The following is an 11,816-nucleotide window of genomic DNA, read 5'->3' as shown; positions in this document are numbered from 1 at the left end:
ACTGTGTTTTTTTAGAGAGAGAAATCAAGAATATGGTTGGAGCTACTCTATGGGCTTTTCACAGTTTTGGCGGGCCCTTGCGACATTGCTTGTTTCACGGGCCTAGCTTCGTGGGCCTTGTGAACTACACATGCCCACACGAGGAGTCCCCGACCACCAACGTCTCGAGTCAGAACTCAGAAGAGGTCGTATCTGATCAACCCCAAAAACCCCGGCGGCCGGCGGGGACAGCCAGCAAGAGCAGAGCAGCTTTGGTGCAAGCTAGGCAGGATGGCGGCCATGCGGAGACGGCTCCTGCCCGTCCTCGCCCTCTGCCGTGCAGCCCCCGTACCCAGACCCCACTGCCGCTTCCTCCACTCCCCCTCCCTCCTCGACGCCGTCGCCGCCTCCGCCTCCTCGTCCCCCAACCTCCTCTCGCGCAGCTCCGGCTCGCTCCCGCAGGCGAAGAGCGTCGGCGAAGTCGTGGCGGACGCCCCGAGGGGCGCTTGGTCCGTTGAGCAACTCTCTCGGCAGCTAGGTCGCTGGCTCCCTTCGGCCTGGATATTGCTCAAAGGCGTAGCCGCGCTTCGCTCGGTCTGGTGAGGGTTCGGTTCCTACCCCTCCACTCTCGTCCGGGAAGAAGAGTTTCTTTTCTTTCGCCTGTTTTGGTCACTTTCGAGTTCTGCTCTCTCCTCCTCTCCCCTAGGGTGCACTGGAGATCAAGCCCTCAAGGCCCCGATGGCGTGGTGCTGGTGCTCGTCGGCGCCAATGTCGCCGTCTACGCACTCTGCCGACTGGCGGATCCGACGATCATGATGAATCACTTCGTGGTTAGTGCTTACAGCAAGGGATTTCGAAAGTGGTGTACATCGATCACTTTTTGATGATTCTGTTCACTTATGAGCAGACTTCGCTGGACAATTTCAAGAGCGGGCGGTTGCACACGCTGCTCACCAGCGCTTTCAGCCACAGGGATGCTAACCATCTCTTGAATAACATGACCGGCCTCTACTTCTTCAGTTCAAGCGTAAGACCTCCAGTCCTTTCTGTTGTTGATGGTATCTATTTTCATCATAAAGGGTGCTCGCTCTGTTGACCATACATAAAAGAAGGAAACGCATAGGACATGTGTTTTGTTAAGTATACTCCTTATTATACCACCACTTTCCATCAGATCGGTCTTTTGGAATAGTTGGTTGGTAGAACTATTCTAACGTTTTCTCCCAAATATTTCTCCGCTCGAAAGAGGTATAACTTGGATCTGTATGTTGATTTTTTTTTCACTTTTTTTGGCATCAGATTTCTGTCATGTTTGGTCCTGCTTTCCTTCTGAAGATGTACCTAACAGGAGCACTTACTGGATCTGCTGCCTTCTTGGCAGAAATGACTTTTCTAGCTCCACGAAAACAGGTAACATTCTTACAACATGGACGTTTATAAATCAGGGACGTGGATCTCAATCCTGGACAGGACATTCAATTACCTCTGATTTTCAAATAAAATCCTATGATATGATTATCTCTGATTGTTTGTACTTATTTTCCCCTTGCACTTCCCCACGGGAAGGCTGGTAATCAGCCACTTTATTGCCTCTGCTAGCTACGAGCTGCCAGCTAATCTTCTTGGATCTAATAAAACCCTGCATCAATTTTGAGTTTTTCTCAAGTTCTGTGATAATCTTCCTAATTTAATATGTAATGCTTCTATTGCAGGGCCGTGGAGGATGGAAAACTCCTATGCTTGTAAGTGATTTCATGTCTTACATCTGCAGTGAAATTTGCCCAACCGGCCAACTGTATGTCATACTATACCGAGAAAAAATAGTTGTCATGTAATTAAATGTGGTGATTAGAGGTGATGCAGTGATTTATTCTTAATATAAATCATCTGGACACTGGTAGTGATTTTGTTGAAAAGATGCTAGTTGTTACACACTAAATATGATCCTTTCATGTCACTCAGGGTGCAAGTGGTGCAGTTAATGCAATCACTCTTCTCGTGATATTTCTGTATCCAAGGGAACTACTGGACTTGCACTTCTTCTTTCCTGTTCCAGCTGCATTCGTGGTGAGAGGCTTTTACTTTTGTTTAAAAAAAACTGTTCCACATGACATGAGCATGCTAGGTAGTGAAAACAGAATTTGTTTGACTTTACTTATTTCAGGGAGCTCGTATGATTGGTACTGATTTGTGGAGGATGAAGAAGGTACTCCCATCTTTTCAGAATGTATATCATTTTAGCCTTTTGAGAAATGCCACAATGAGTGCATTAATGCACCTTTGCCTCAATCTTTTTTGGGTCATAACTTATTCCTTTCATTTTCTGCATCATCCCTCGTGCTTCATGTTTTGTCCGCTTGCTTTGTCTGTACAAACCTAGAATGCACTACGTTGTGAAAGATGATTTAACTCTAATCTCTATTTCTTAGTCTTTCATGTATTTAATCTGTATTAAATCTGGGTACCAAACATTAAATTCTAGTAAAAAGTGAATGTTATTGGTGCCACTCTTGCTTGTGTTCATTGGCCATGAGTTTGGACAGCGTCACTGCTACTTTCATCTGTTGTTACTCGGAACATGGGAATTTGTGAATTGGACTCCTAACCATATGATACGACTGCTGGTCTTTCATTGACCTGTATTGGGAGGCCCAATATTCACACCTAGGAAGATTGGCAGTACTTCTAAATTCACATCGATATGATTAATTTGCATTACTGACTAATGAAAGGAATAAGTTATATAACCTCCCACTATAATATTTATCTTTTTTCTTGGCTGTAGTCTCTCCTGTTTCTGACTGTATCTTTTGCACCTTTTGCTTTAACTTTACTCTTCATGTTCTGTCTGAAATCTGCATATTAATCGAATTTCATTGATGATCTGACACCCAAGTTTGATTCATGTTCTGATAACCATGAACTCTTCATGCTTTTCTGGTCAAGAATTCAACTAACTGATGACTGTTCATTTTTTTAGGGTCGGGGTCGGGGTCATGTGTCAAGCTCTACTCATTTAGGTGGTGCCTTTGTCGCGGCGCTTGTGTGCGCAAAACTGAAGGGCTGGATCTGATATTGCAGCTTACTGATACGGTGATACTGATATGCCGTAAATACAGGGGCCTGCATGCCTCCACACTGGTGGCCTCTTGACTATAGTGTCGGTCTGATTCGTAGAACAGGCCACTCGTTGCCCAAGTTTCTGAGGTAGAAGTCCATAAACAAAGTCTAGATAACACCAGGTCAAAGATATCACCAAAAGACTGGTAGAAATATTTGGATTCTAGCTTGGCAGGAGCCTTCCTCAAACGTAAAAGAAGTAGACCTGCGTGGTTGCATCTCATTGCACCTGTGTCAGAATTTAGTGCATGTTTTTAACAGGATTTAATTGCACCGTTAGAAAGTACTTTGAGCACGCTGTGCTGTTGCTGCACTGTGTATTTTGCAAATGCATTAGCAATGAGCGAGTTCTTGGGTCCTGGCGAAGATCATGGCAAAGTTGTCATCTCTCCACACGCCAACACCCCTTGTTGCAGAGATAGGTTAAACCAACCAACGACCATCCCAACCCACCAACGCTGGTGTCCTGGTTTCGGAAAATGACTCGGTTGTTCCAAGCTAAACCAAATCTTGGAAAAGTGGGTTATACATGAAAACACAAACAGAATCAGACAGTGCGCCCAATTGGTATACATATGCACAACGATCCAAACTGTAGTCTAAACATTGATCCGTCTCTTTCCCGTCCGTCCACGCAGTCATTGTTTACTCATTTACCTAAAGTAGAGCCATTGCTTCACAATTTGAACGATGATGAAACACAGTACAAAAGAACAATGCGAAGCAAGGAAACGGAGAGTCCAGAAACTTACTTCAGTATGGTTTCTCTTCTGTCTTTTTTTGCGGGTGGTTTCTCTTCTGTCGAACTTGCAAACCTAGTTAAAACAAAGGCAATCCCATGTTCTGTCAGCAGACCACATCACATCGTCAAAAACACATTTGACATCGATTAATCAAAGGTCCACTGAAATAGTAGGTCGTAGTTGTAGTACTACATGATCAAGACATGTGCAATAAATCTGTACCAGTATAGGAGTGCTAGATGCTTGGAGCGCTGCTTCCCACATCCAGCACGAGGTGGGCTTCAGATCGTTGTCCTTGGGTTGAGAAGTGCCAATGAATATATATGCCCTGGGTTTAGGAGGAGACGAACTTCCACGGCAGGAAGGGGTGCATATACAGACGGAGGAACATTTGTGCATTTCTCGCGGCACCCATGCGCCATGCATTGAAGGGAGGCCACACCCATCTTGAATAGGGATAAACTGAAGGGCAGAAATAACAAACCAGATGTGCAACTAAGAGCGAAATATTAGATACAAACATGGTTGCAGATGCCACGGCCAGCGAAGGAACCATGCGGCAACAAAAAGGATTCTTCGGAAGCTCAGCGGCCAGGTTGGTTGGAGTGCATGCTGATGACGACTCCTTGTGACCTAGGGCAGGAAGAACTAAGGGCAGGTGTGGGGCTGGTGGACTTAGGAGAATAAAAAGGCAAGTGCTGACGATTCGTTTCCATCATTAACACACGAAAGAATTCAATGGATCGTGCACAGATTGTTGGGAGAGGAAAAGGCCGTATTGTCCCTTCCCTGCTATACTTCGAAGAAGATGAACAACAATGGGCTTTCAATTTTACGGGTGTATTTTTTTGTTCATGAATATCTTCTAGTCGGGAAGGGTCGCTTCATTTCCATGGTTAGCGATAATTGTTGGGTCAATTGTTTTGTTTCCGTAAAATTGTGGGTGAACGGCCTAGTGGGGACAGGGGAAAGAAGTGATAGACAATAGAATCAATTAGGATGATGTGTCATGCTTACATGTTGAGAGAAATCAACTTAGTGGGTTGCTCCTATTTAGGTATTACAGATTACAAATGTGCAGTAGGTACGATTTATTCTATTCCTATAGCGTATGTGTCATGTCCTTGTTGCCGACCAGGTTATTCCTGCTCTTGATAGGCATGTGCATCATATCTGGCACCTTCGTTTTCACTAACATTGTAGAGATGCCGATGGTCATATGTTTGGACAATTTTCCAACCCTTATTAGAAGATCTTTTTAGCCTGAGTAACCAGAATATAATCATCATTCGTCTTAGCGAGCCTTTCCACAGTAATGCTCTTGAAGTACCCATCATTTTTGATCCGATCTTTGTCTTGCATAAACTAATCACCTTTAAAAATAACAACTGGCCTTATCATGGTAGTGCAAATAAATTATGTCCTCAAGGGTTCCAAAGTAATCGTGATCGTTGTTTGTGTGATTTACGACACCGGGTAACATGATTCCACTATTTTGTGTCTTCTTATTTGCATCACGGCTGGTAGTGCTAAATCAAACCCCATTAACTATGCACGATGTGTATCTCTTGACCCTGAAATTTGGAGAACAACCCAACGCGAAGAGATCCTTATTTACATTAATTCCTCTTTTCATCTCCTCCTTAAGCTGCAACACCACAAGCAAAGAAATATATGACAAATCTGCAGTGACAACTGATATCAAAATAGATCTAGCAACACGTGAATGAAGAGCGAAAACTAACTTCTTTCTCGAACCAGTCCGCATATCCTGTTCTCATTGCTTTGTCAATGTCTCAAACCTTTTGTTGGGTTAATTTATTTCTCTATCAATTGTTTTTTTAAGTCAGTTGTCCGGACATAGTTAAGTATGGATGTATAAAATTAGGCAAGCTAATATGTGAAAGCATATCGTCTATATTCGATTGTTTCATCACTGTTGTGCAAAACATACCACACCATTTTTTAAACTTCTATAGGATCTTCCCAATCATAATCGCATGTCGAAATGAATTTAACTCCGTGCCAAAAAACCTTGAACATCATAGGCATCAAGATCTTCAAAAGCTGAATTTCTTGGTTCCTTGTTATACACTGTGTCGACATCATCCATGTATCTCGAGCAAAATGTGAGACATTCATCAACAACATATGCCTCAACAATAGAACCTTCTGGTTGTGCCCTGTTCCTCAGATTGCGCTTCAAAGTGTATAGCCGCCTTTCAACTGGGTACATCCACCCATAATGCATAAGACCTCTTTGGCGTGCCTCTTCGGGTAAATGTACTGCTAGGTACACCATCACATCAAAGAAAGATGGGGGGAATGCACTCCAGCCTGCACAAGATCTCAGGGATCTCTACCTCTAGATCTTTCAGCACGGTCTTGTTAATAGTTTTGCTGCACAATACCCTGAAAAACCTGCCTAACTGAGCAATTGGCTCATATATATCCTTACTTACTTGTCCTCTCAATCTAGCAGCTAAGATGGTTTGCAAAAGAATGTGACAATCATGTGTTTTCAGGCCTTGTACCTCGGTCCCATCAGAACTTACACATTTTGCAAAGTTCGAAGCATATCCATCTTGAAACCTCAACTCCCGTAGGAATTAACAGAATGCACGCGCAAGTTCTCGGGAAAGGGCATATGGAGCCTCTGGCCACTCATAGTAGACTTCCCCTTTCTCCTTTTTCAATTGTAGATGTTTTAGAACATTCAAGCTATGGTTCCCGATGTCACACCTAGCATTAAGGGTGTCCTTATTTTCCCATCCATTTTGAGAATTGTTCCAAGAAGATGTCACAAATATTTTTCTCAATGTGCATAACATTAAGATTATGTCTTAGCTTCAGGGTGGGCTAGTACTCTAAGTCCCACAAACTCATCCTCTGGCCCCAAATTGGCACACGTTTGGGCTCACTTTTCTTGGTTTTTGGTGCGCTGCCCTAGGGCTAGGAGTGGCATGATCGCTTCCTTTTACTGATGTCTGCTTCTTTATTTTTATCTTGCTGGCTGGCTGAGTTCTGCTTCTTTTTCATGTATGCACTTTCCTTCCTTTTCATGGCTGCTTGTTCCTTCTTTTTCATGGCTGCCACTTGTAATTCCTCCGGTGAAAGCGGTCTAACCTTTCCCAACAATTCTTTCAGCTCATCTGCGGTGAAACTACCTGGCTTCCCATGATTCTCATGAACCTTTAGATACATATTGTCTATGCACATATGATGTTTCTTTGGAAGGGAACGAAAGTGCCCAAAATACCCAAGTTTTCCTTTTAGAAGTTTTGAAAGAGGATCTTTGTCACTGTGAATAAAAGCAGCATAGTTTTTTGTAGTACGTCCTGAAAGAGTGCCCACAGCTGGGTAGTTGCTGCTTTAAGTGAAAACATTTTATCCTGAGCTTCTGATATAGCATCAGCTGTATCCACACCTTTCCAAAGTAATTGTAATTCTTATATAAGAGGCTCTAGAAAGACATTAAAGTCCTTCCCAGATGATTCAGGGCCTTCAGGGCCTGGAATCAGCAAGAATATCATGAAATTTGACTGCTCCATACAACCCCAAGGTGCAAAGTTGTATGGAATAACAAAGACAGACCACATGTTATAGGGATTGAACCCATCAGTAGCAAGGCCAAGTCTAATGTTCATGGCATCTTCATCAAAGTCTGGCCACCTTTTGTCAAAGTCTTCCCAAGCCTCGGCGTCAGCTGGATTGCTCATTTCGCCAAATGTTTTCCTACCTTAGGTTTTCTGTATAACTTGTGCCACCGTGCTTCATCTGATGATTTTTTCGTAGAAAAAATCCTCTGCAGCCTAGTTATCAATGAAAAATGCCTCAACACTTTCTGCGGAGTCTTCTTTGCTTCAACATTTTCCATCTTGACTCGCCGCACTTGGGGCAATTATCAAAGTCAGCATATTCCTTTCTAAAGAGAAAGCATTTTTTTATGCACACATGTATTGAAATGTATCCAAGCCCTAATTTATCGATAACAGCCTTCGCTTCACGATATGTTCTTGGGAGTGCATTAGCAGGTGGAAATGCTTCACACAAGATCTGAAGGATGTTAGTAAATGCAGAATTGGTGATCAAATGTTTTGACTTCCATTGAACAATTGTAGCCATAAAGGAGAACCTCGTGAACAAGGAACATCCAGGATAAAGTTTAAGTTTAGCCTCTCTCCTCATTTCCTGATAGAATGACTTCTTTTCTTCCTTGATATTGGGAATAGAATTTTGTCATCTTCATCATTGTTGTTTCCATTTCCATTTCAATACCCATTTGCCCAAGCATGCTGGCATGCTAGTAATTCATCTAATCGCGCATTGAAAGGAGAATGCACTGCGACATCACCTTCAATAATAACTGCATCAACATCTTCTTTATGATATATTCACCGACTATAGGTTGAAGCTATATCGTTTATTAACAAGTGTTGCCGCAAAAGACGCTGAAGTTTGTGATACTGATTACAACACAAGTTACAGGGGCAGTATATGAGTTCAGTAGGACTGTATCTAGCACTGCTGAAGTCCACAAAACTATTCACACCAGCCGGGTATCCAGGTGTAAATAGTACACCATTCATCACCCATCTTCTATCCATCTAGTCAACAATTAATGTTCATACAGTTAGAACGTTTCACATGTCAGAATTAGTTTATTGATAAAATTATATATATCTACATACATAATCTAGACCATATTAAAATATACTTTATAATGGATACGATAATGTTAATTTGAGACTCTAAAAGTTGATAGTTCTTGGCATAAATTTGGTCAAAGTTCACCCGGTTTGACTTCAAAAATCTTATAGATATTTTGGCATAGAGAGAGTACAGTAATATACTACTCCATAAATAATGGATCGAGGGACTATATGGTAGGGACTTATTGTGGCTGCCAGAGAACGAAAACAGATTTGTCGGGGGCAGGCTGGCGACAGTCAAGAGGTGCACGCCATGGTGGGCGACAGCGATATATCCGCTTTCGCGTGCCAGAGAGTGTCAAAGTGATACGGCGGCGTTGCTGGCAGTGGATCTACTTAGCTCACTATCCCTAGCTATTCGGCGCCTGGCGCCTCCCACCGTGAACTAAACAATGTGGTGAAGCGTGAACTAAGTAATTTGGCAAACTCTCATCCCGCCGAATACTGTTTGTAAGGCGTGAGCACTATGTTTAGAAGGTCTCCGGTTTGATTTCCCGCTGAAGCTATTTCTTTCGAGCTGTCTCCCGCTGATACGTTGCAAACGTATCTATAATTTTTGATGCTCCATGCTTGTTTTACATCAATTTATATATGATTTGCTTACATTTCCGTTGCACTTTATTACATTTTCCGGCACTAAACTATTAACAAGATGCCACAGTGCCAGCTTCCTATTTTCTACTATTTTGTATTTCAGAAAATTAAAGTTGTACAGGAAATATTCTCGGAATTGAACGAAACAAAAACTCAAGTCAATATTTTACCGTAGCGAAGACAGAGTCCAGAGGGGAGACGAAGAAAGGCCACAGGGCGGCCAGACCATGCCATGGCGTAGGCCCAGGCCTGGCCGCGCCATGGGGTGGTGTGCCCCTGGCCTCCACCGACCCCACCCTTCCGCCTATTTATTCACGATCTCGGGAAGAACCTAAAGAGCCGAGCCTCCATCCACAAAAAGTTTCGTCGTGGCCGCCATCGCAGACCCTAGCTCGGGAGGGTTCTGAAGCTCTTCCCGTCACCCTGCCAGAGAGGGAGATCATCACCGGAGGCATCTACATCGTCATGCCCGCCTCCTAAGTAGTGATGCGTGAGTAGTTCATCCCTAAACTATGGATCCATAGCAGTAGCTAGATGGTTGTCTTCTCCAATTTGCGCCTCATGTTTAGATCTTGTGAGCTATCTATCATGCAAGATTATCTTTATGTAATGCTACATGTTGTGTTTGTTGGGATGTGATGAATATTGAATACTATGTTGAGATCGATTATATACTTGTCATATGTTATTTTTAATGTTGTGCATGCTCTATGTTGCTAGTAGTTGCTCTGGCGAAGTAAATGCTTCTGACTCCAAGAGGGAGTATTTATGCTCGATAGTAGGTTCATGCCTCTAGTTTAATGGAAGAGTGACAATAACTTCTAACATTGTAGATGTGTTGTTGCTACTAGGGAGAAAACAATAATATTTTATCCAAGGGTAATTCTATTGTTTACTTGGCACACATTGCTTAATACGATAATTTGTTGCTTGCAACTTAATACTGGAAGGGGTTCGGACGATAATCAGAAGGTGGATTATTAGTCATAGACGCAGTTGGATTACGGTCTATGTATTAGTTGTAATGCCCAAACGAATCTCATAGTAATCATCTTTTCATGTATGATCTTTATTCTGTCAATTGCCCAGTTGTAATTTGTCCACCCAGCATGTTATTTATCTTTATGGAGAGATACCTCTAGTGAACTGTGGACCCCGGTCCTTTCGTTTACACTGGAAATACATGTTCTTGTTATTGCCAACTCCCACGGAAACAACTCTTTTACTGTTCTCTTTAATTTAACTGCAAACAAACATCTCTTTTCACACTATACATTTAATCCTTTGTGTTCAGCAAAACCGGTGAGATTGAGAACCTCACTGTAAGTTGGGGCGAAGTATTTTGATTGTGTTGTGTGCAGGTTCCACGTTGTTGTTGACGTTGGTAGTGCGTCCTGCCACTAGTCAGCTAGCAACACCTTCAGAAGTCACGCCATTCACCTACTGGTCGATTAAACCTTGGTTTCTTACCGAGGAAAAACTTGCTACTGTGCTCATCATACCTTCCTCTTGGGGTTCCCCAACGGTGTGCAATCTGCGCTCATCACCCGCCGCTTTCACGAGCTGGGGCGCACGGGTAAACAACTCGTTCGGCCAAGGCCTACTACTGAGAAAGAAGACAAAGCATGCTAACTGGGTCTAGTAGAACCGTGTTCTAGACTGAGTGACGTTCCCCAGAGTCAATAAAGTATTCGAGAAATCTGCCATATTTGTCCACACCTAAATCTGGCCCAACAGATCAAGAGGTAGCCCCCCACCCAATACAAATAGGCCGTCGGCAGCACAACCCAAAATAGTTTTACGAAATAAGCCTTCGTTGTCATCAAACCTGCTCATTTTGTACCTGTGGGCCCGACGGGAATGGCACCAGGGACCCACGTAGGCCCGACATATTATGTAGGCCCACCAAGCTCTGGCATGCGGGGCCACGCGTCGAGAATTGACACATCTCTATGTGGGCCCGATGGGAATGACACCTGGTACCCATGTATGACCGACAAAGTATGTAGGCCCATGAAGCTCTCACACGCGGCCCTACCAATCTTTGACATACGGGCCCACCAGGGACCCACGTAGGCCCAACATATTATGTAGGCCCACCAAGCTCTGAACTGCGGGGTCATGCGTCCAGAATTGACGGTAAGCAGACACTTGTGCTCGCACGTGCCCCAAAAAATGGCATGGTGTGAGGGTACATTGCCCCTATGTGTGGTTTTGGTAATTAATGACAACCCCTATGGACTAATGTTTTCATTGAGTTTATATGAAGGAATATTCCATAGGTACTACTTGTACTCCATGTGTTGGATTCAAGTATGGATGCCATGAAGATAAAGATATATCGTGTGTATTGGCATCATGATCATCGGTTTGAAGATAAATATGTGATATGATCAACAAGAAGAAATGAAGATGGAGTTCTTATGTGGAACTCAATATTAGCCATGCTCTATCTTAAGTGAGTATGAGAAGATACAAGGTTGAGTCGTGCAAGTTCAAGTTGAGCATCTCAAGTGGATCACATGCTTGAAGCTTGCCGTCCATTTGGTAATAATGGACATGTGAAGATGTGCATCAATGGAGCTTTCCCATCATGATGTATGGGGGAGCATTTGTGAGTCTTCACGAAGCAACGATGATCAAGTTGAGGCATTCCGGTTTGAGAAGA

The 11,816-nt window shown here is 43.3% G+C and overlaps 1 protein-coding gene across 1 annotated transcript; it reads left to right on the top strand.

Moving 5' to 3' along the window:
* The first annotated feature begins 270 nt into the window (after window positions 1–270).
* LOC127347073 (RHOMBOID-like protein 12, mitochondrial) lies at window positions 271–3,149 on the top strand. The gene is made up of 8 exons (XM_051373300.1): window positions 271–488; window positions 686–809; window positions 887–1,006; window positions 1,279–1,389; window positions 1,692–1,721; window positions 1,942–2,046; window positions 2,144–2,185; window positions 3,099–3,149. The coding sequence occupies exons 1-8, from the start codon at window positions 271–273 to the stop codon at window positions 3,147–3,149; spliced, it is 801 nt and encodes a 266-aa protein (XP_051229260.1).
* The last annotated feature ends 8,667 nt before the right edge of the window (window positions 3,150–11,816 follow it).

The sequence above is a fragment of the Lolium perenne genome, chromosome 4 (assembly GCF_019359855.2).
Source record: "Lolium perenne isolate Kyuss_39 chromosome 4, Kyuss_2.0, whole genome shotgun sequence".
NCBI lineage: Eukaryota > Viridiplantae > Streptophyta > Magnoliopsida > Poales > Poaceae > Lolium > Lolium perenne.
This window is presented reverse-complemented; position numbering and strand designations above follow the sequence as displayed.